At 36.6% G+C, this 25736-nt stretch overlaps 1 protein-coding gene across 1 annotated transcript; it reads right to left on the reverse strand.

Moving 5' to 3' along the window:
* Positions 1 to 4753: 4753 nt before the first annotated feature.
* SSX2IP (SSX family member 2 interacting protein) lies at positions 4754 to 20185 on the reverse strand. Its single transcript, XM_062003924.1, has 12 exons — positions 20027 to 20185; positions 19581 to 19781; positions 17396 to 17506; positions 16050 to 16185; positions 14385 to 14460; positions 14136 to 14307; positions 11599 to 11749; positions 10041 to 10177; positions 9439 to 9612; positions 7326 to 7377; positions 5204 to 5321; positions 4754 to 5007 (listed from the first exon to the last, which is right to left on the reverse strand). Exons 1-12 carry the CDS (start codon positions 20138 to 20140, stop codon positions 4932 to 4934), a joined length of 1518 nt encoding a protein of 505 aa, XP_061859908.1. The 5' UTR covers positions 20141 to 20185; the 3' UTR covers positions 4754 to 4931.
* Positions 20186 to 25736: the final 5551 nt, after the last annotated feature.

Genomic DNA, 25736 nt, shown 5'->3' on the forward strand with positions numbered 1-25736 from the left:
GCATCTCACTGATTTTCCCATATAAGCCCTTTGCTAAATTGTTTAAAAGTTTCTACTCATCCTGGCAAAGCTATTTTACTAGGTCATTTAGAATAAATTTGTTACAAACATTACTTAATTCTCTGTGTCACAGCTAGCCACTGGTGTTCGGTCCTGCCACAGATTAGGCTGATTTTGCCCAGGTTATGCTGACCTGGCATCTGACTCAAACTAATCTAACTGACAGTGGCCCAATCAAAAAAGTAGAGTCAGAATCACACATCTTAATGGTGTTACTTCTCTCAGAGCTGGTTTACAGTCACCCCTGTAAATAGGAGATTAGGGCAGCTAAATCCTTGTTATTCTTATATTCAAATGCACCCCAAAGCACATTTAACATGTTACAGGGAACCCCCACACATGGAATATATATTTTTTTAAATAAATGAGAAGGTCAGGATGCCCTTCCAGCTCCAGTCACACTGACCAGGAATCTTTTTTTAAATGAACAAAGATTTCATAAGCAATCTGCAAATATTTTATCTTCCAAGGTAAACAACAGCTAAATGTGAACTAGAAGCCACAGAGAACTGTAGCAGTGAAGCAGGGGTACTAGAAGTGCAGGTCAGCTAGAACTTTTCCATTTCCTAGAGAGTCAAATACAAAATGCAGCCAAATATCTAAGCTGATATAGGCTTGCAGCCAGTTTCATCACCAATTTACTGTCAGCCCAGGAACACATGCACATGAGTGTTTCATTCTAGAAATGTCAGGGACACAGAGGCAAGTGGAGATGCACAAAACACACTTACCCTTTTTGAGCATGGTAATAGATTGATAACCCCAGAAAGGGAGGAATGAGTTCTGATAAACTCTCCAACAAAGTTAGTCTTCCAAAGTGCGCTGGGTGGCAACTAGATCCATTTTAAAAAGGCAAGAAAAACACACAAGACCTGCCACGTTGGAAGGTATTTTTTGAGAGGTAACTTCAGGCAATGTAATAAACCCTGAGGTGTAAGTCATACCAAAAAATGTGACTCTCGTTCTAATTCAACATCTATAATGCACTGGTTACTCAGTCACTATTTCTGTTCCCACAATACCTATAGTTATAAGATTAGTCACGGCAGTGTGATTTATGGCAAACCCTATTTTAATGACCGTAAATGTTATTTTCTATTCCAGCAGTTTCTGCAGTCTCTCACTAGAAACTGCTCTTCCTGGGTTGTCAGTCCCACAAGTCTTTTCAGATTCCATCTGCTTTGTAAATGCACCTAGGGTTGTGCGACTTCTGTTTTAGGAACCGCCATCCACCTCACTGCAGACTGTGGTGGAGGGTATGACGACACATAGAAAGAAATGTCTCCTTTTTCATACTTACCCATCTACTATTATGTTCAAGGAAACATACATACTTGTGCTTCAGGTGACAAACATTTCAATATGGTATTGCCATAAGCTGTTCCATACAACTGGAATTGGCCTTTGAACATTTTTTAAAAACAAACTTACCTGTTATGCATTCCAGGCAGTTGTACAGCTCCTACAACAAAACCTGGATAAAGGTATGTGAGTACTGCCAGTGTGAAAGCTACAACAATGTATGCCATGGCATTGTCACACTTTCTTTTTTTTAAAACAGTGCAATGTTGCTGAGCTTAGTGAACATTATTAGAGATCAGAGGTGTTGTCTGAAAGCAATAAGATAATAAATGAGATAATTTGAACATTTGGGATCGGTTTTTGGATCCAATTACATCAAACTTTCCTATCTTGTCATTCACTTCTTTCACAAATTAGATGGAGGTAGAAGGGAAGAAGGTAAGAGCAACATGTTTTAACTATCTTCACACATACAAAAGCTTTGTGGCAATCACAAGTAAAAAACAAAAAGGAAGTACAAGCAGTAGTTAAGCTAATTCAACACACACAACATTGCCATTACCCTCTCTACACTTCTGCTTTCAAGAATAATGTGTTTAAATTGCTATTATCTTGGAGATTTAGGAGTTATCTTGGCTGGGCTGATGCATACACAGCAGAGTAATCCCTGAGAAAATGCTAGGTCTGATCTTTTTTCATACACGTGGAATCTTTTTGTCTTGCTGCAACTGAAGCAGAGCAAGTCTGCAGATGCTGATGGATGCAGTTCTTCAAAGCAGGAAGAGGGCTGGTCTGTAGGGAGAAAGCTTACACAGGTACAGTTTTCATTTAATAGTGTTTTGCTATACAGTCTCTTTTGCTAAATGTGTTGTATCATTCTGCAGCACTGGGGATGAAAGGAAAAAAAACCTCTTGACAGTTGTAATCTAATTCTACGAAGTAAGTTCTCACACCTCATCAGACTGAGATATAGTACCAGCTTTCCTCATGTAGACTGAAAAAGCAGCAAAAGGTTAAACTTCAAGGTTTTGTGAAATAAACCACCACAGTTTAAGAACACCACTCATCCATCCGTCCATCATCAGGCACAGGTAGCTAACAATAACTGTAGGTCTACCAGGCAGGGGTAGTCAGTACTTCTTGTTCCTTCTCAGGTAGGCCACTTACTCCATTATCTCAAGCACGTATTTGAGTGTAGCGACACATCTGTATTGCATCCCTGTGGCAGTCCTTTGCTCTTCAATAGTCTCCAAGTAAGAAAGAACGTGGAGTTGCTTCCAATACAGTAAAGTATTGCAATGTCACCATACTACCAACCAGACCCTCTGCAGTAGTTACACTATTATTATCAGCAGCTTCAGGTTTAAAAGCTTCCTGACCACCACAACTAGGCACATTTTTCTCTCTACAACTTACTCCACACACGAGACTTCTATACCAGGTCTAAGAGATCAGTTCAGGACTCCCCTGCATACATGCTTCTAGAACACTTGGTGCTTCTGCAGAGGCATTCAAATGAATTTCCACTTCTATAAGATGGGTTACACAACATTACAGCAAAACATTAGTGTTTATTAATTGCTAATCATTCAATAGGCATGAATGAAAGATGTCATTTTTTTTTCAAAGGCATTGTCATCCTAAAAATTACTGTCTTGAAGAAAAACTGTCTAGTAAAGAAGCACAGCTATTGTAAAGGCATGCACGTGTCCCAAGAGAGCAGAGGCAGGCATGCCTGCAGTACTGCAGGGCAGCAGCAGCCCCTGGCGGTGCTGACATTGCCTCCATCAGCTCACAGGCCCTCCGAAACCTGAACATAAGAATCCTGCAGGTAAAAGACTGTTCTGTCTTAATTGCTAAAAAATTTAGTATTTTAGGTATTTAAAAAAATGTTTGAGTAGGTACATTTATTCTTCCATAACTAAAATTCAGGCAAGAGCTGTGCAAGGCGTTGTGGGAAAGGTGTAAGCCCAATAGTAACCATACACTGCTGAACGCTGTCAGGGCATGACATGACACTGACCACACAATTTGTTGAGATAAGTAAAAAAGAAATATGATGAGGTTTGTATAGTCTCTCCAACAGAAAGTTGACCAAGATCATTATAAATGTTTCTACCTCCTTTAAGGGTGCTAAGCAAGAACTATACAAGTACCCTCTGGTTTACATCAGCTGCTACCTCACCCCAAGCTGTAGCACAATGTACTGAACTAAGTAGTAGAAACTGCAAGTTTCTGTCTCAGCTTCTTGGGGAACTTGGGGTTTTTTCCTCTTTTCTATGTTATTCCATCATTATTTTTTCCAGGTAGTCAAATGACTCCATTATATCCAATTATGAAGATAACTGGCAGAATAGCAACATATTTTCAGTCAATGTTCTAAACTTCAGAGCTCATTTACTTCCTGTGACCCTGAGAAAGGCAGAAGTTAAGACATCTTCGAGAAGGTTAATCACACTAGGATGAGTGCTATACACATGCATTCAGATGCATGAGAACCCAATCAGACAAGGAATTTATAACAGGCAGGGAAAACTGCATGCTTTAGTCAGGTGAAGGAGACATTGAAATATCTTACCTCTACTTGCCTGTTGTTACATTATAAACAAAACAGTTTTCCCAAAGGCTACACGAGAAAAAAAAAAATGCTCTGGAGTCAACTGAAAGGAAAAAATCCTAAACCAACGATACACAACAGCAGCTTCATACTTGTTTACATACTCTAGAGCCCTACAACCACGATAGCTTAAATTTAATGCACACAAAACAGAGAACCCAGGGTTGCTTAGAATAGAATTACGTTTATTGTTCACATTTGCAATAATTTGGTTACTGACTGAACCAGTGAAAATCCTAATGAATCTGAAAACAGAGTAACACTATAAAACAATTTAAAATGCCATGTAAAATAATATTACATATGCACGTGTTTCATGGTTTCTCAGCATCATCACTTTATTTACAAATATATAAAGACTTTGCACTTTAAGTCATCTGAAATATCAAAGAGGTATCTTCAAATCACAGAACTTAATAAATATAGAACCTGTTTTGTTAAAAATCTACAGAACACTGTACATTCAAGTTGAGGCAAAAGAAGTTTTAATGCCAGTTACACTTGAGACATAAATGAATGCTTTCAATAATTAAACCATTTCTAAAAGTGCTATCTCTGCCTGTGATGAAAGGGAACAATAGGATACAATATTTTGTTAAGTTAAAGTTTCACACTCTTGCTTCATTCACAGAATCAGAGCTTCTGTAACTACAAAAATATCAAAGCTTTTATAGTTTTTAAGTTTTCAAGAGGCAAAAAAATGAGTCTAAAAAATAACAGCCATGTGCACACATACACACACACACGCACACCACGATTCAGATCACCACATAATCCTCTAGGAGAATGCTCAAGCTCACAGCGTTCAGTTTCACTTTAAAAATGTAAATTTATAAATGAATCTCTAACAAAAAAACCCAGCAGGCAACCCTAGGAAATCTAAGGCAGTTGTTCTATGTGCAAGTTTCTACACAGCAGAGTGCCAACTCGAGTCTTCCCATGATTTTGTGCATTACTCTACTTCCTCTTCATCACTTTGCACCCACTGCTTTGGCTTGCTAACTCCAGCAGGGTTTTTTGATGCAGCACTGGAAATGTGAAAAAGATAATGTTACAATAAAATTATGCTTCAGATATAAACACAATACTGGTTTTATGGTAAGATGTCTAATATCTTTGCTATATATCACTCATAAGCCTCAGATTAAACTTTCTGTAAATTACCACAATTTAGCTCCTGTGCTCTATATAGTTTAGCACTACAAAAATAACCATTTCAGATACCTGTTACATGTAATATACTGAGATATCTGGCAAGGTTCTGCTGAAATGGGACCATTCACACAGTGAAGTTTTCTTTGCTGAGATGCAGATTTCACTAACCGATTGTCCTGGTCAGAACCTAAGGGACATAAATATCAGTTAAACTACAGCAAAACAGAAAATATTTGAAGCACCTATTTATCTGTCTTCTGCTTTAAAAAGAAAACCCATAAAACCACATCCCCAAAATCCTATGTTTGTCTATAATAACACATCTTATTGTTGTAGATGGTGATAGCATTCTGTAAGTACACTTAACACTACTGAACGAAGTTATGTTAAAATTAGGTTTCTACATTTGAAAAAGAAGTATTTGCATAAACAGCCAGCACTGCAAGTAGTCATACTGAGGTTGTTTAAAGTCATTCCAACGGATAGTTTCTCACTTTGTAATTCCTAAACCTTTTTTACTCCTTAGGTAGAAACTTCCCCAGCATGCATATACAGAAATAAACATGAGAATTTGCAAATGTGTCACAGTACAGAAAAAAACCTAAAAGCATCAAATTTGATGCCTCAGCAGTCATATGAGCTTCACCATTGCTGAAGTCAATGGAAAGACATGACCAGACGTGGCAAGGCCAGGTCAGTCCATGCAAACTCTTCCTCACATTTAGATTTCAAAGCTTTCATATGAAGAGGACAAAATTAGAACATTCTGTATCCTACAGTATTCATCATAGCACCACAGAATTAAGAGGTTTGGGGCAGGTGTTATGAAGTGAGAAAAATTAAATGATAAAAACATTTCAAATTATAACCTGTAGAGAAATATCCAGATGGAGTGTAAGATTCACCTTGTGGCAGACAGTTTTGTTTTTATTACTATCATCCAGTAGCTTAAGATTAGGATACATAAGACTGAAGACTACCATTTAGAAAAAAAGTTATGGTATTAAATACCTCCAGAAACACTAAGATTTGGAAAAAGGCAATTACAAATCAAAGGCTCTATTGTACAATGAATGTTAACACAGATCCCAAGTTGCTCATAGACCACTAAATAAAGTCCTTCAAGAGCAACACCCAAACAATCTCAACTCTATTCCTAAATATAACAAGTTTTCTTACTGTGAAAGATAACTTCCTTTTACATTTACAGAAGCACTACAGGAATTGCACAATAGGAGAAACAAGGAGAATTCAGAACACAAGGCAGACTATCTAAGAACACATATTCGAGCTATCTTGACTTGCCAGATGTTTCACACATTTATCTTTAAATGTTGGCTGTCACAACAACAAACTATTTAACAAAGATTGGTCTTACTTTTTCCTCCCACTTCCCTCTTGTTTTTTTGGTCTCACCCTACTCCTCATCCCTTAGAAAGTGGTGAAGACCAAAACACTACACATGCCTATTCAAGTATAAGGGGGGATGGGAAGTAAACTTACCAACTTAAAAGGCAAAAAAAAAGTAGAAGTAGTAAAAACTTTCAACACTATTCCAAACCATGTCATAGAACCATATTTTTGTTCTCTTTACTGAAAAAACATCCCTTTAAGAAGACCTCAACATTTGATTGTTTCTTGTTCAAATTTTTTTTTTATCACTATCCTCTTTTCATTATTTCTTTTTTCAAAGGATTCTTTTACTGAATATTTATGCATACCCATGGTTAGTACTGCATCATATGAAGTAACATGGAGACAGCAGCATTAATCCTAACTTCTTTCTAATCTATCTCTATAGGTCATGATTTCCTGAACTGCAATGAATGTGCTAATATTTAACTTAGTAATTCTAAAAGTGTTCCATTTTTCAAGAGCTGTGCTGTCAGGTACTTGGCATTCACCAGATCACTTCACAAATATAAAGTTATTAAACGATTACTTATCAGGGAAGGAGATATCATGATTCCCTTTTAAAAAGGAGCTATGAAGCATGAGTTACCCTGACAGAAATGGTAAAATCTGCTTGAAAATGTTGGCATTTTAAAAGTTTCATTAATATTTGCATCTTTTAGTTGAAGGTCAGGAAGAGAAACACATTACAAGGATATAATTTGAACCAAATACTTGCTTCCTAAGAAGGCACTTGGAGTTGTCACATTTTCAGAGTGCATGTAATCAGCAGACATACTTAAGAACTGTTGCTTCAGCCATGCTCCTCTGTCTTCTTCAAATGCCTTTCTCTAGGAAAAGAAATGACAGTTTACACTTATGACCACAGGAACAGGTTTCGCCCACATTAAATTGATTCTTTCTAGCTAAGAAAGCAAAAGTTGTAACTTGTCAATGTGATTAAGGACAGTTAGTAGTTTAATACAGAATTACTGTCACGTGAGCAAGCTTTTGAACTCAATAAAGATTAGCTGAAGAGATATTTATTATAAAGCCAAACTCCATGGTTTGTTTTGCAGAGGTCTGACTAATCCTTTCACTTTCCTGTTCTCTACTCCAGTGGCACAATCTCCAGTCACTGCCTCCTATTCTCCTCTTCCCCCTCAGTACAGCACTACCTCTTGGAGGCAGCTGCCAGTAAGGATTACTGATTAATCCTCAACCCTGAGCTTTCTTCTAAACAGAAAAAAAAAGGCACTGAAAACAGGACTGATTACTTCCATCTGAAACCAGGGCAGAAAGACAGGTTGTTTCATTTTTCTAATCACTCTGACCACAGAAAAGGAAAATAACGGCTAAAAGACAATCTCCAGAAGATCCAATGGTTCTGAAATCAAGCAACAAGCTATTTCTTCTTGAGAACACCAATTGGGACATTCCTGTTATACAAAGTTATTTCTACAGCAAAAAATAGTGCAAGCTGAAGTCTAATGAAAACTTTTATTAACACCTAGAGAGCTTATAGCACTGCTGCTCTTTTCATGCTGAAGCATTTTAACAAGCAGAAACGTGAGCAGTTACACTTATGCTGCAATGTAATCCTAAATATTCCTGGATGAACAATTACCATTTATTATCATTCAAGACGTTCAAAGCTGAATTCAAGGTCCAATACGGAATTCACAAACTCATTAAAATGCCAATATAATTAAATGAAATGGTTGTAGAACACATATGTAGTGGTCAAGTCAATATTTGCTACCATGTGACCTACCATTGTGCCAGTATCTCAAGTAAAATCTGAAGTATTTTATGTTCTTTATAATAATTTTACAGCATAAAGAAAGCTGTCTTAAGTCAGACAAGTAATCCACCCAGCTCAGTATGCCACCTCCATCAATGGTCATGAGAGAAGCTATTTACGAGATCACATGCACCTGGCCACTTTACACACAATCTCCTATGGCAGCAACATCCAAAATCCAATTACTTGATATAGAAAAAACATACCTGGTTTAACTATGCTTTAGACTTAATTTCAAGCACTTTCTATGAGTTCCCTCTAGTCCTAATCTTGAGAGATTTGGTAAACAGCACTGCTTTCCTCTAACCAACTGAATCCAGTTTTAAAAATTTCTATCACATCTCACTCCAACTTCCTCCTCTTGGTGTCAAAGCAAGCAGTTCTCTAAGCAGCAAGTCTAAAGTTCATTTCTTTTTCGTTAGTGGCTTTTTCCTGTCATACCTCTGCCATCACACTTTCACAATCACATCATCATGTCCTTCTTTCTCTTCCAAACTTCTCAGCCCATGTTTTTGGCCCTAACTACTGGCTAAACCAACAGACACATTAGATCTCTGAGACACACCTACCCTGACTGCCTTCCAGCATGTGTGCTTACTGGGCTGCTTAACTACAAGAACAGAACAGATAATGACCCTACTAAGGGATAGGCAACAATTGCTTTGCATTTCTGCAATAGGCACTGGTTTCCACAAAAGTTTAGAAATAGATTACCTTTGAGAATTCAACCCCATAACCAAAATAGACTGAAACACAGGTCTTGCTTTCATAGGAAACCAAACTTAAATAACATCCAATAAATGATTTCTTGAATAAGTGGATTTTTGGAAATAATTAGATATTTCAAAAGCTAAAAAAGAAACCCCAACCCAGGTCATTCCAGTTGCACCAAATGTATTTTCTAATACACACAAAAAAATGGTTCTTTGAAATGCCAACACAATAGAGCCTCCTACAACAACCAAAGCTGTTTTGTACAGTATAGGAATGATCTTTCTTTATAGATGTCAGCAAACAGATGTTGCTAGATGGCTATACTTTAGTGTGTATAATAATAAAACTACTGCTACAACTGTAACTCTTTTTCCATAGTTCTCTTTTCTAATACCTCAAGTCCTAATCTAATAGCAGCTTCTGTAAAACTTCTTCGTTCCTTCTCAAAGTTCTTTTTTTGTTCACGAAATAGTCTCCATTCTTCCTGAAGACGCTCTCTTTCTTCCAACAAATAGCAGTCCTGGAGTAACAGAGTGGTGTCATCATCACATGGAGACATCAGCTGCTGCTGCAGATACAAAGCAGAAAAACAAACCACAGACATGAATTTGAGAGTGACTCAAGTGCAGTAGCTCCACAGGTTCAGTTTTATCAGAAAAAAAAAAAAATGGTTGAAGCTTAATATGCAAACAATGTATGAAGTCTGAAGCTGGTGGCTGGTGAGGGTGGAGTTTCAGATCATCCCCATTCAGGTAGCTGACCTCATCAGCCTTCCTCACCATTGTTTAATCCCCTGAATTATTCCTACCACGATTACAAACTCATTGAATTGCCCACCCATCCACTAGCACATCTATATTCAGATCAATCATTGAGATATTTAAAAGGCATTATCAAAGAAATGTTAAAGGGCCAGAGGTGAGAAAAGTGGCACAAGAAAAGAAAGCTTAAGAGTCAGCTGAGGAAAAAAAGAGGAAAAAAAATGAAGCCTACTACCTGTAAGAGCTGTTGCTGAGTTTTGATCATTTCCTTACACTGCTGAATCTCTAACTCTAGCTTTTCAGTTTCCAGCTCATGGTCTTCTCTTGAAATGACATCTTTTTCATTCAAAGCTCCTGAATGTACACGAGACACTATGGGAGGGAAAAAGAAAATCTAAAATTTCAAAATCCCTCACATGAAGGACTTGAAGCAAATACAGTCTAAAACCATTCACCGTTGCTACATCCTGAACAACAGATGCACAGTGCATTCAAAAGCACTTCTGTCAGAGATAAGACATCCAGAATTGGTGATCCACATGCAATTATACACAAAATTCAGTTCAGAAAAAATGGCAATCTCACATTCCAAGGTAAACCAAGTGTCTGCACTACAATGTATGACACAGAAAACTTTTGTTCTTCTTTCACTGACATGCTGCTAACCTATTCTCCTGAGCCCACTTGTGAAGGGTTCATGGACTCAAAAATATGACAGTAACTATATTTATCACAGATATAAAAAGAAAGACTTTTCCTTCAAGTCTTGTGAAGGAGAAGCAGAGCTAATAAACATGTGCATATTTTCTTCTTAGTAAGGGAATGAATTAGAAAGGACTAAGATGTATTTTGTATAACTACATATTGCTTTATTTGATTTCATGCATAGCTATCACAATGATTGTAATGAGCAAAGTTTTGATTCCCTAATGCCAGTGTTTTAACATTAGTCCTAAAGGACTGGGCTATAATCATCTCTATAAATCCAAAAATATTATTCCAAGAACAAAACAAATACTTGAAACAAATTTCCTGATGCTCACCAAACCATTGTTTCACAGTTAGTTACACTAAATTAAGAATTACTCAGAACAAGAGTTCTTAAAATCCTTCCTATGGTATAAGCATATTCTCACAGACCATCTGCTCTTTGATTTGCTATTGCATGCGTGACCTTCTCAGTCATATTCTCGACTGCAGACATCCCTGTGGTAGCAGCAGCATTTGCTCGCATGGGAAAAATAATACTAGGAAAGAATTTTATATATTTTTAGCCATCTTTTAATGCTGTTTAACAGCTGAAAATGAGGAGAGTCCAGCACCACACCATCAACCAGTTTGCTTTAGAATGCCACAGGAAGCCTCAGACTAAGAATGTGCCAAGCCTAAGCTCTTCAGAAGGACTTATATATTTTGCATCGAGTCACTTCAGATTGTTGCCTTTCCCCACCTTTTTGACACGTTCAAGTAATGCAGATGGAAAAACGTTACTACAGGGCATGTATTTAAAAATATTTATCTCTTCAGAAAGTTGCTATTTACTATGTCAAACTGTATTTGTGTCCTTTCTCATGCTAACAGGATCAGCGTATAATTGTTTCCCTAACTACCAACACATAAAACTTACTCAGAAAAATGTCAATCAGAACCTCTTTCAGGAAGTTTACCAGGTCACAACTCCTTCCATTTTACCTTCCTTTTGACTTTGACAGACAGATAAGTAAATTCAAAGAGCAAGATATCAAATTGATTTCTCAGTAGCATTTTATATATGTAATATAGATAAATGTCACCTTGGTTATCCAGCTTTTCAACATGATTTTTCAAAATTCTCCATTGTTTTCTAATGCTGTTGGTGAGCTGCTCCCGCACAGTTTCACAAGACAGTTCCCACATATTCTCTTTATTTAACTCTCCAACATCTTCCTCCAGGTCTGATAGCACCTGTAGAAGCAAAATCAAGAAGCTGCAAACCTTTCCACCACTTCAAGTGTGTATTTGTTTATTTAACTATATATATGGATTCATTTACTGAAGAGAAAGAAGACCATTGTATATGAGAAAGGTTTTTTCCACCCAAGGAAATTTGACTTTTGAGCATTCAGTTCCCTGACAGCATAATGCAGGAGACACAGAAGTGATCTGGCAGTCCCCAGAACACCACTGCTGAGAACACATATCACCTGGCAAAACTCACTCACATATCTTCAAGCTAGAGGAGTTCAAACTGCCAAGTTCTGCTGTCAAACTTAAGCAGTAGCTGCCCATAAACTCACTACACAACATGAACAGGATTTAAAACATTGTATCCTATTAAGAATTAAGTAATTTGTTCCTGTCTTATTTTTCTCTATGATAAAAACCCCACAACTAGAACCTCCCTCTCTCACTTTCATTTTACACTGCTGTTGAAACGTCAAACCTGAAGACTATCTCAAAGAACTAAGATAAAAGCTGAAATCATCAAAAGAATACTAGACTGGGACAATGTTGTAACTTTAAACTGAAGAGCTATAGCTATTTAAATACTTGGCATGAATACTCCATTCTATACAATTCCCCTCACCTAAAAAGCAAAGTACAAAACCAAAAAGTTCAAAGGCATCAAAGTAATTAATTTACATACGATATTAACACTTCCTTTCAAGTCTGTATCACAGGAGACCTTAGTGGGCAAAACAACAGTTATAAAAAACAGATTTTGGGGCTGGGTTTTTTGTTTGCTTGGAGGGAAGGTGGGCTTTAGTTGGTTGAAGCGTTTCTTTATCAAGTGACATAAGACTTCTTAATTCTTTACTTATAGCTCTATATCCTACCACAATGAAAGGGCAGTCTGGAATAGGCCTCTGTATAGCATGCTGATAACATGAGAATCTAGCTTGTTTCATGGCTTTTTTCTTTGCAGTGAGAAGCAAAAAAACACAAACGATGCAATTATATCAAGACACTCCAAGACATTTGTTTCCTTCTAAGGATCAATATGCATTAACATTTCTAAGTAGAAATGCAATGTTTGGGGTTTTTTGGTGTTTTTTTATTCTGTAAGGGATTCAGTATGGTCAGATACCATATCATACCAAAATTTAAGAGAGTCACAAGCAAGCATAAACTACAGAGTGCAATGCTTTAAATAGAAGTTGATTTTCAGACAGGCAAAGCACATCAGTACATTTAACAAACAGTTATTCCATACAAAATACATATCATGGAATACAGTAAGTCCTAAATATATAATTTATTTCTGCAAAACCATATTTTTTGCCAAGATTAATGTAAACAGAAACAATTTGACAAATGTAGAAACCTACCTAGAGTCCCCTATTCTGACAAAAATTATGCCCAGTTCTAGAGCAGCATGAAGTTAGAGAAGGCATGAAATATATTAAATGGAAAAAAAAAAATGCTGAAACCCAACAACCCTGCTGAAACAACTCCACCTGAGATTTGCATCTAGTAGGTACTTGTGTTATCATTTGACTACTAGGAATTACTGTCTAGTAAGTTGTTCTGTTCAATTTGCTTAATTAGTACTATCACAAGAGAACTAATCAGAAGCTTCAGTGCAGGCTTTTATTATTTGCTTAGTAGTGTTACAGTAGTTAAATATTTGGCAAGTCACAAAAGAATAGGGAATTTTAGAGCACCAAGTCTCAGTTTTTCTGCAACTTTGCTTCAATGTACAAGTTCATGAAGACCCTAGAAAAGACAGCTGGACTTTCAGCAGCATACTCAAGTTTGTGTCAAACACTCCTGGCCTCACTGGAATCCTGGGAGCAGAAGCACCATTTACAGCAATGATACTTGATTATGCTTTATACTGGAAGTTATACACTACAGTCACTACCGAAGATCAACTTCTTGTTACTGAGCTATAGCAATAATTAGATCTACTGATTTCCTTCCTATATGAAGAACTCCTAAGGTAAAGGTTTATAGACACTGCATATTAGTGACTACATCACTAACTACACATGGGACTCATTCTGTATGGTTATAGTGGGTAAGCAATACAGTAAAGTTAAACAATTTATTGACATTTAATAAAGAAGTAGCCAGAGAGATATCAGTGCTAGGAAAGCATGTTCCAGGGTTGGGCAAGTGTACCTGAGAAGGCTCAGAAATCTTGAGCAGGACAAGTGACCTTCTTAAATGGCAAGCACTAGATTCCACAGAAACAGCACACTCTGGAATGCTCCACCTACACATATTCTTATGTACCAACATGTACCACTCCATATTTTGGTTTTGAAGAGTATCCATTCCCTTTTTTTTCTTCATAATCAAATTAGCCCAGCACTATACCAAACAATTTTAACTGAAGAATACTCACTGGCCCGTCTTCAGACCTTTCTTTAGGTTTCTGTTTCTGTGGTGGGAGAAGTGAAATAATGTCCTTCTTCATTTGTTGAAGAACTTTTTTCAGCTCTGCATTTTCCACTAGCAGCTGTTTTTGTCGTTGTTCATAATCACTTAACAGAACTTTGTACATTTCTTCTTCATTTCTGGAAAATTAAATCTTACAGTAACAATGTAACAGCCCTATTATATGCTTCAATAAATGTTGTTTTAGGACAACTACCTGGCTTCTGTCTTATCAGTCCTCCACGCACCTCTCTTCCCATCAGCTCTACCAACATAATTTAGAACTTCCATAGCTACAAACAAAAAGGATATTTAAAAAAGTGTGAAAACGTGCAAACACATAAATATTCAGACAACATTGCACTTAAATGTTGTTACTATCAAAGACCACATTACCCAATACCTCCCTCCACCTTCAGATCACATATGAAAGCACATGGCCCTGCTTAAAGTAAGAATAAAATAATCAAGGAAAGATAATTTTTGTGTTTGGAAACTCACAAAGGGATGTATTTTTATCCTGTCTTATCTTTTTAATGCATTTCTTAATGGACTTTCAAGTCTATTTCATTCAGCCTCTATATCAATGGTGTATGAAACCTAACCTCTCTTCTGGCAATAAGGCCTACTTTATCTTCAGTTTACAGCACTCTCCTGATGTTTCACAAGGCATTTCTCAAAACAGAGATGTGTCTGTGCACATGTGAAGAAAAAATCTGACATGAAAGAAAGCCCCCAAACACACTGCTACAGATCATTGGTTCAAGTTCGAGTCTAACTAACTATCAAGCAAACAGTAATAGATTAAAAACCCTGTTATTTTGACCTCACTGATAGTTGAACTAGTATTAGCCAATTGGAGTAAAAAACAAAAAAAGTGCCACAAGTAAGTTTTGCTGATTTTAGGGTGAAGTTTCTGGTGATAACTGAGTTGACACCTAAAGACTTTCTGTAAGCAGAATAGGTGTTACTGCTGCAGTGTCCTAACCTTATTTGGCCTACTCACAAAGACTTTCAGGAAGTTAAATCAGTAGGAAAATCAACTTGGAAACAACATGCATAATTTTCCTCTGGTTTAGTGAGCTAAACTAGCTTGGTAAAATACAGCATGCACTACAGCTGAGTGTTTCAGGAGTGGCAGGTGGGATAAGAGGAAGAACAGGACTTCTATTCAACTGGAGGAAAAAAAACCTAAATGAATGTGTAAGGACAGATACAAGAGCAAACAAAAAAGGTCCAGGTATTTTTATCAATTACATAATGCTGATACCTATTTTCAGCAACACACCACCAACAAAACCATAATGCTCATGCTAAGTAACACTGATTAGTACTTTGCACTCCATTTCTGGGCAGCACAACATACGAGTATTCATGATGGAGATTTTTGTCCTCATTTCACATACCTAAGTCTGTCTTATGTTACTTCCTCTCTCAAGTTTCTCACCACTTGTTAACATAACTAGACTGGAACATCTCAAAGGAAAAAACCTGATGCAGTTTTCCTTCCAGATTTTAAGTGGTGGACATAATACAGCATTTATGACACTATCCAAAGCCTTGCGATGGTAGCAGTAGCAAGAAAGCAGAACTAGCTTAGGAATTCCTAGCATAGGAATTAATTCCAAGTAATACTTCATGGTACAAAAACCTCACTTTTTAAAAATCTCCATTTTGGTTTGTGGCTGGTAAATAATCTTATGGAACACAATATAAGAGTTTTAACCTTACACAGTCAGCCGATACAAAATGTAAGACTGTAACCTCCAAATAAAAACCTGTAGGAGGAAGGTCACATCGACTTTAAAGATATCCAGAACCAAATTTAAACTTTAACACACAGAATATGCTATTTGGTGTAGCAAAATTCAGAGCTACTTACCTATCTTTTTGTCCTTTTTATTCATGACCAATTGATGTAAGCGTTCCTTTAATTTATTATACTCTCTCTCTTTCCTCTTCATGTCATGATTGTACTGTGTAGCTCTACTTGAAATTATGTTCTGCAACTTCTGTACCTAAAAGCAACACCACAAAAACTTTATTTCTGCAACTAAATCATAAGCACAAGTTTATTTAGAAAAATCAAAACAAATACAAGTAGTGAAATGATGCTTCTGTTAAACTGTATTTCTGATGAAAGGAAGTGACAAAAGGAATTGGGAAGCACTCTCCCAACCCATAGATTCTGGCCTCACATCTATCTCAGGGAATGGAAGGTTTTTTGCTGCAGAAACCAAAGCATAAATACCATAGTACTACAGCTCCTCTGAAGTGCAACTCAACTTTTGGCAATTCACATACTTCAACACCTTTATTGAACACAGCAGAGAAAGACATATTACTGGTTTCAGTAACTAATGTTCAGGATCTGGTTTAACTCTAAAATATGCTTGTTAGGTTTAGACTAGAAAAACTAACTTTTTCTTTTGGGCAGCAGGAGGCTGGAAGCCAAACTATTCCATTTGCAACACTGAAGTATCTCAAAGCACAATATTGGACTATTGGTATAAATACTCAAGTTTGGGGTTTTTTTGAATCATTTTTTTAACATAAAGCCCATCCAGTATTTTAAGTTGGAATTTTATAATGTTCACCATATACAGATAGCACTGTGATTGCTAATTGTATGAAAATGTTTAAGAACACACAACATACAGAACCTTAGAAGTCATGTAAAAGACAATGTAAGGGAAAGAGTACACTGGAAAAAAATCCTAAACTATGCAGTGCCTTGGATTTCAAAGTGTTTTCTGATCTTGGTGTTCCAATGAGATTGCTTTTGGGCCGAGTTTTCCCCTACCTCCCTTTTTTATCTCTTGCTCTTCCCTACAACATAAAAAAAGCTCCACTCTAAGCAAAGAAACAAATCTAAACAAAAGCACGCTTTCTTTACATACCTTTGAGGACATGACTGGGTCCTCTTTCCCTCTCCTACTTTTTGATATTTTCAAACATTCTAAGATAACGTTCTATGCACAAAAGTACAGAAAGCCTCAGAAAACTGTATGAGCATTTCTACACTACTGTCTACTATAGTTATAACTTAGACCTCTCCCTTATAGAACCAATTTATTCATATGTAAACATGTCAATTTCACTTTGGTGAAAGTCAATATTTTGCAACAAAAAAGCAAAGTGATCAATTACAAGACTCCTCGCAAAAAAATCATATATACACATATATTATCTATGTATTAACTTGTGTTAATGTACAAGAGAACTCACTTCATCCTTTTCATTTTTAAGTAACTGGTTCAAACTTCTGTTCTTGCTTTGCAGTTGTCTGTCTCTTTCCTGAAGTCCAACTATTTCCCTTTTAGATAATTCCAACTGCTCCTAGAACAAGTTTTGAAAGTTCTGTATCAATAAAAATGGATAAAAAAAGGATTTTAAAAGCCCAACACAAAAACCCAGCACCCAAATCAAACTGCCAAACCACCTCAGTTGAAGTTAGTTATATTTCTTCTCTGATGTTTGGGGATGATCTGGCATTCTCAGTGACAAGTGAGTTCAATTTTCTGGAGCAAGAACTATAAGTTTCTATCACAAGAAATATTCCTGCTCACAAGAAATAGAACATTAGCTTGCTATTTAATAGATATTATCTTACACAGTTATTACTTTTGCATTAAGTCAGAATTCTGTATTTTTTTTTCCCACAAAAATTACTCTCAGATAAACCTGAAAATGTCAACCTCAATGACAAAGTCAAATACTACATAGAAGCTCTTTTTCTGTCTGTGTACGGACGTACAAAACAACAAAAACTTCTAAGCAAATCATATTGGAATGTAGTTAACACAACAGTGGAAGTCAAGAGAATTACTGCACAGTGTCTGAAATAGTTTCCATGAGAAATCCTACAAGTTGACAGCTAAGTTATATGCCTTGGAATTGAAGAAGCATTAACAAGTTTTTCCCTTGCTCACCTTAAATTCATTTGTCTAAGGAAAGTAACTTCAGTTTTCTGCAACATAACACATACTGTTTGTGTAAAAATGAGTGCAGTTACACATTATTTTTCACATTGAAATGCTTCTACAGGGATAACTAGTCTCAGCAGAAGGACTGTTATAATTTTAAGAATCTACAGCAGCACTTGCCAAAGAGTTGGTGCTGACCAGCTCTAGTGAAAAGCAAGCTCTGAACCGTGCCCTGGAAACTTTTTTCCTGACAGAATCAAGGGAAGGACACTCTAATACAGCTGTACATACAATGCACAGCCCATGAAGTAAGGCTATGAACTTCCAGTGTACCAGCTACTCCAGGGACTGGCCTTGAGCATGTATTTATTCTGTGATAAAATGAAGCTTAGTAACTTCATTGACAACAGCTTCTGTGCAATTCTTCAAGAGACTTTGTAGTCAGCTATCCAAGGAATGCAACAACAATATAGACGGAAAGTTACAGATCTGGAGAAGGACTGGTAACTGCCTTGTACCACACACTAGAAACGCTATGCACGCTTTTACTGATTACAAATAGATTGGAATTTATCTTTTAAAACTGTGCACATCCTTCTAAGTGACACTGAATTGTACTAAACTGAAACGTTTAACATTTTCACCTTTGGCATGCATTAACACTTCCTATCCCAATGGTCTTCCCTATTCCTTGATTAAAGGGAATATAATTCTCAGTAAGCTTTAAGTTCCCTGTTGTGTGTCCCAAGTCAACAACACAGCTGCTTGCTCCCATCTCCTCTCTCCCAGGGGGATAGGGAGGAGAATCAGGAAAAAAAAATTAAAACACATGGATTTGGATAAGAAACAATGAAAATAATTTAAAAAAATATAATAATGATAGTAATGAAAAAGGAACAGAAAAAAAAAAAGGAAATGAAACCCAAGAAAGACAAGTGACACACAATGCAATTGCTCCCCACCCACTGACTGATGTCCAGACCATCCTTGAGCATCAATACATCCCGTCCCTCCAGCTCCCCTCCTTTTATACTCCAGGTATGACAATCTATGGTATATAATAGCCTTTTGGCCAGTTCTAGTCAGCTGCCCTGGCTGTGCTCCTTCCCAGCTTTTTGTGTACCAGCTTGCTGGCTGAGCATGGGAAAATGAAGAGTCCTCAAGATAAGTGCTATTTAGCAACAATTAAATCATCCTTGTTATCAACATTTTCCCACTAAACCCAGAACACAGCACAGTACCAACTACTTGGAAGAAAATTAACTCTTTCAATGGAAATCAGGACATTCTGTCACTAATCAATATTTTGTTAACTTTAAGGAATTTTCATCTGGGAAGAGAGTTCAAAAAATGCAAAAGAACACATAAAATACAATCTCAGATAAGTACCGAGAAGAACAACAACAACAAAAGCACTCACTCTTGAGAACATACAGTATCTGTTAAACATAAGTGCTGCATAATAGTGGTGGAATTATGTTCTCTACCTTTAATTTAGCATAGCAGTTCTGTAAGTGATCCATATCACTACCCAGTTTCAGATGCTGCATTTCTACTTCTTCCTGAGCGCGAAGATGCTTGTGCTGCAGTACAAGCAATTCATTCATGCTATTTATGATAGATATTAAATTTAATTCTTTTCCTTTGGACTCCACATAAATAGAAGGAAAGCCCAGTGTTGTCAGTTCCTGGTAAAACACAATAGGAGTGGGGGATAAATAATTGGATCAATCTCTTGCAATTTTCCAAAGAGAGAAACAATGAGGTGAAAGTCTATATGAAAGGAGAGGGGAAAAAAGAGAATATCTTATTCCCCACCAACTTTGTCTTCTGAGCACTGAGAAAGAAGTCTGCTTAATCCAGTGACTCTTTACTACCACAATTGATTCAATATCACTTTCATACAAGCTCCAATAATCAAGATCTGGCTTACCCTATTGAGATAGGATATACTCTGTTCAATATTCTCTTCTGTGCAGAAGGCACTGAAAAAGCTGTGTGTGCTTTTGGATGAAGGCAGTGGCAAGCGTAGCACTTGTGAGTTCATGCTTGGGGAAGAAATCCTTTTTTCTGAGGTATACTGAAAAATATTTTTGCTATCTAAAAGTTAAAAACATTAAGAAACAAGTCAGTGCTAACAGCTTGGAACACATTGCACAAAAAATTGAAATCCCCAACTACTCAAACTATTATTTACATAAATTTACAAGCCTAGTACTTAAAATTTAATCCAGAACAACATATATTAAGCAATTCACATTGAAAAAAACAGATAAATTTCCACTGACAATTTAAAGACTAGATAACATTAAGGTATTATATCTTTCAAATCGTCTTCCTCTGCCAAGAAAGAAAAAATTACCCAATCTTTCTTCATACTTGACTTGTTACAACATGATTTTTCCCTTACACAGGAGTTAAAGATGTGCATTTAATGAAAATTCTTATAGAATGTATGATATCCTTATTCATATTACGTGTAGGCTGTAACTTGGTAGAACCAAGCAAGAAGATATTTACTCCTTTAATAAATTTCTAGCAATTTAGGAGACAATACAATTTAGAACAAGTAAGGAAACTTCTGAAAACACAAAATATCACAAAAAGTGTGATTGGAAAGAAGAGCATGACTGAAAAGTCTTAGAATCTTTATATATATATCTCTGTGAAAGGACAATATTTTACAGCAGCATTCCTGTAAAGACTCAAAACAAACATGTATTTACTGAACATTACTTAACATTCTGTTTAATTAGTCACATGTGTCATTTACAAAACTCCTATCTCTCTTCAGCAGCTATAACACGAATGTTAAAGTCAGCAAATCCACTAAATTGAAAATATTGTCAGTTTACCTGATGACAGCACTGGCACAGTAATAGTCTTCCAATCTCCCATAGCAACAAAGACAGGCAGGGTACCTGAGCAACGGGTTCAGCAGTGAAGTATTTAGTACAATTGCTGACAAGGTGTGTTACGTAGGCATCTCCTAAAATAGCAAGAGCAGTTTGGATTAACAATAGCAGCTAATAGAGCCAGAAGATTAAAGCAGGCATAGAAGAGTGACTGGCGGACTTAAGCCACGTGACATTTTTCTTCTTTATACAGCATTTGGAACACAGTAAGTGCAGAAAATATTACACTGTAAAAATTATGCATCTTTCTATATTTAGTTAGCCTTACATGTAAGCCTTTAAAACTATTAACTAAACCACCATGCACACATGAAAATAATAAAGACTAAAACTACAGATAACTCAGTTGTTTCTGATATACAGCAAGCCAAATCCTGAACATTTTTCTGCCACATAACCAAAAAGGAATTTTAAAGCTTCACATGAGTTTATCTTGATAAACTAAAATCGAGCGGGACTATTAAAGAGAAGGATAATAAAGGCTCTGTAGAAAAGATATTAACTGAGAGAGGGCAAAGGAGCTTCTAATAAATATTTAACCATTTACATTTAATTATATTGCCTTTCCCTGATAAGTTTCTTGCTGCTTTGCAGAATGTCTAAAATTTTTGAAGAAAAGGAGAAGTCTTACCTTGTTAGCACAGACAATCAGTACAGCACTGGCCCTCTGGAAAACAAAGGAAAGTCACATCGTTGAACAAGAACAAACTGATTGTCCCTTCACCTTACCTCTGCCATCCAGTAAGAAGGCTCATAATAGCATCAGATTTGCCACACTGCTGGACATTTAAAATCCAGCTTGAATACTTAAGATTTGGACAGTGCAACCTATCAGCTGTTACATGAACAATAATACTTTGTGGAAACAAACACCTGACAGGAAAGAAGGCATCTTTTTTTCAATTAAGACTTTGGAACAATAGCTCAAGTCAGTTTTAGGTGGACTCTAGCCTTTTAGAGCACAGGGATATTCCCCTAATCCCCACTAATGTTCCAATAAACACACTCTAGAGAAGCAACTTCTAAGTTTCTGACAGCAAAACCCTGTATTTTTATCACTGTGGGAAAAGCTATCATTTGAGGGAGGGAAAAAAGGAAAAGTGATTTTAAAAAGTGTGCTCTATGATCCGTAAAATCTCTTGAGAACACAGACAGTAGGAACCCTTATCAACAGTTACCACAAAACACAGCACCCAAAGTAAAACCAATTATTTAAGAGATAATACTGGTGGATGATCATGTTACAGAATATCAGTACTAGAAAATAAAATATCCATTTGGATGATGATTTCTCCAGGTTCATAAATTTACTTGGGAAAAAAAAAATCATTCCTCAGATGAGCTGAAGACTTGCAGACACTACTAAATTACGTATCAGAAAGTACATGAAGAAAGTTACAGTCTATGAAATGATCTAGTGGCTTCTTTCATTCAAGAAATGGGTTTTTCTGCTTTCTCTCTGCCCACATTCCTTTAAGCACATTTTTCACTCCCCCCTCCCCTTCCAGGAATGAACAAAGTGAAGGTTCAGATTCTAAACACAAAAACTGACTTCACAGCAGAAGTCTGCAAGGCAATCTTTTTTTTTCCATCCATCCAAAATAATCATGGCTTTTAAAAACAGAATTCAAAGTCAAAGTAAGGATTAAGAGGATAGAACTCTTACATGTTAGTTTCATTTCTTTTGAATCCATCACAGAGAAACCTGCAAAAGTAAGGGGAAAAGAAGGCAAATTAAGCTACAAGTATATTCTCATTACTGACACCACAACCGTGCATTCTAATAAGGTCTTTCAAAGGATTGCTAAGAAACTCAAGACACAAAAATTCCATCAAGGACTATTAGAAAGTCCATAGAAATACTGCTCACATTTCAGATACGCTGTTACTTTCCAACAAAGTGGCTTTTATTCTTTAAGAGGCTGCATATCTGTGACGAGATCTTATCATTCAAATTCCCTCAACATAGCAGTGTTACAAACCCACAGGTTTGTACATTGACAATACTATTCCAACACAGCATCTATCACCACAAACCATGTTTGACTGGAAGCAGAAACAGGACTAGTCCAGGTATGGGAACGCAACAATTCTCTAAATCTGACCCCTGCAAGTTCCCTGCAGATTCATTCAGTGTAGATGCTTCATCAAGACCACACTTTACTGACACAGTTTCTAGATACACTAATGAGAGGACATAACAAAAATTAATACACAATCTCAGACTCAGAAGGATATTTTGTTAGGACAGAGAAAACAAGAGCACTGCAATAAAGTGCACATACAGCAACTATATTCTCACATTAATCAGTCTTGAAGGCTCTAGAGATTTTTGTCTTGAAAAAAAAGACCATCTGCAGTACCCTGCACGCTGGTTAACACATCAGCTTAAAAGCCATCCTGGCAATTTCAAGATTTGGAAAGCACCAAAAAATCAAAAACGTTCAACTGTTAAGCCACAGTCCCAAAGTATCTAAAGTTGTTATGTATCAAACAAGTGCAGTAGCTCTGAAGCAGTAATTGTTTCAGAAAATGCCCTGCATTTTGTGTTTGAACCCTCTTTACATACTGTATTGAGCACTGAACTCTCATGTGCAGAATAAGACAATCCCATGTCAGTTGCAAAAGGGAATACTACAAGCCTATAGTCTCATGCTAAGAATCATCTCAGTTCCACATGGCTTTCACTGCTAGTTCAGAACCCTGGCCATGCCTTCTTAAGCTACCTAATGATTAAGATACATCAGATATATTTCCTTCCCAGTCTAGGCAGTTCCTTTGGAACAACATGGCTCAAAATAGCCTCACTGAAGTATGCAAGAGCTAAAGATGAGCATTGCTGATGCAAAATTTAGATGCACTGTATTCAGGAGGGATTCAACTTTAGTACACTGCAATGCTCTCTTTAACCACTGTTAACATACCAGGGAGCACAGCCATGTCAAGGAGGAAAATGTAACTTTAAAGAAGTGTTTTGTTTAATTATGAGAGAATAACAATATATTATGTACTTTAGAGATCTTCATAGGCTATTCTGTTTAACACAAAGGCTTTAAACTAAGTAAGAAGAAGGTTTAGTGATTTTGGTTTGGGGTTCCCCTTCCTTCCCAAATCCTGGTTGGGAAAGTATTCAGTAGGAAGAAAATAAAAACAAGACTAAAAAACTTTTGTTTCTCAGCATCTCAACAAACCTCAAATAACACCACAGTAATAACATACCAGAACTTGAGTCTTAAAAGCACCTAGGGAGTTTGTTGAACTATTCCTGCAGATTTTTGTCAAAAACAATACTACACTAACAAATGCATCTTTCTTTCAATAACAAGTTTAAACTTCCAAACTAGTACAATTCACAAACCCAGATAGCTGAAAGGAGTTGTTCTTAAATCTATTGTTTTGTGTTTTGGGGACAGGAAAGGGATTGACAATGAATGTACAAAGATCCAAGATAGAAATCTTATTAAGTAAGCCTGAGTTCAGACCTTATCAACTCAAGGACCCTAAGCAGTAAGAAACAAGACTATAAGCTTTACACAACACAGCATACTTGGAATTTCTTAATATCATGCTTAAACTTGAAAAGTAGCAACTGTAACTGGGTTTGTAAAACTCATTCAGACAATCAGAAGAGAATTACTTGTCACAGTGCAGTGCTGTGATCATATTACACCATCTGGTCATCTCTAACCTAAACAGGGTGTGACACAAGTGGGAAATGCAGTATCTGGTAGCCCAGAAAACTTTCCTCTCCTCACAAAGCAGAGAAGATAGTGAAAGGCAAGTTTTGGAGATGTGGTTTCTACCTGTCCCAACTATCACAATTTCTTGGAAAGAGAGTCTTAATAATCAGTATCAACCAGAAATTGTACAGACAAGGAATGTTAGTTTGATATTTCAAATACCACTACAACTTGTGACATGTGCATGTTTCAACTTTGAACTGGAAGGGGAGCATAGCTGGTATTTACTTGAAGGGCAATATCATTCCTTCTACATAAATTATATCCCAAAAGGAGCTGTGAATCTGCTTAAAGCTTTTACATTTGTGCAGTAATCCACAGATGCCACACAGATGGCTTTTATCCGGACAGACAAAGGCATAGCAGTTTATGTAAATTTAGGGTACACTTCAGTCACGACATTGTAGGTTTACAAATCATAAGGCATGTACTTGGTTTTTCACAACATCACCACAGAAGTCCATGCATTTCCTCCCTAGAATTTTTAAACTATCAATCTTTCTTCAGCTATTTTAATAACACAGTTTACAATTACCACTAAAATATACACAATATCCAGTTACAGCTGCATAGTTTAAAGAACTCCTTCCTCTCAAAAGCTGTTAGTTTTAATGACCTTTATTATATTGCAATGTTAACAATGGCTCTTGCAATAAAGCAGACCCCAGATCTTTCCTCCACATTTACAAGATTATGGCAATTGAATCATTATTCTGTTAACTGCAAAATGGAGAGGGGACAATCCAATCCATTTATCTCCATTCTATTTGAACTTTAAATACTGTCAGATATTTAGCTAAACTTTTCATTATTGTCAAAAGTAATGTGAAAAGGCAAGTCAAGCCACCCAGCCTGCAGGTATTAAGTCTCTGTTTCATTCTAAGTGTATTATACTCAAAAAATAGTCACAACTACATTTCGCCACTCCATTTTACTTAAGAAACAAATTATTAAAAAAAAAACCACAGACAGAAGAGTTTTAAGAGAA

This window comes from Colius striatus, chromosome 10 (genome assembly GCF_028858725.1).
Source record: "Colius striatus isolate bColStr4 chromosome 10, bColStr4.1.hap1, whole genome shotgun sequence".
Classification (NCBI taxonomy): domain Eukaryota; kingdom Metazoa; phylum Chordata; class Aves; order Coliiformes; family Coliidae; genus Colius; species Colius striatus.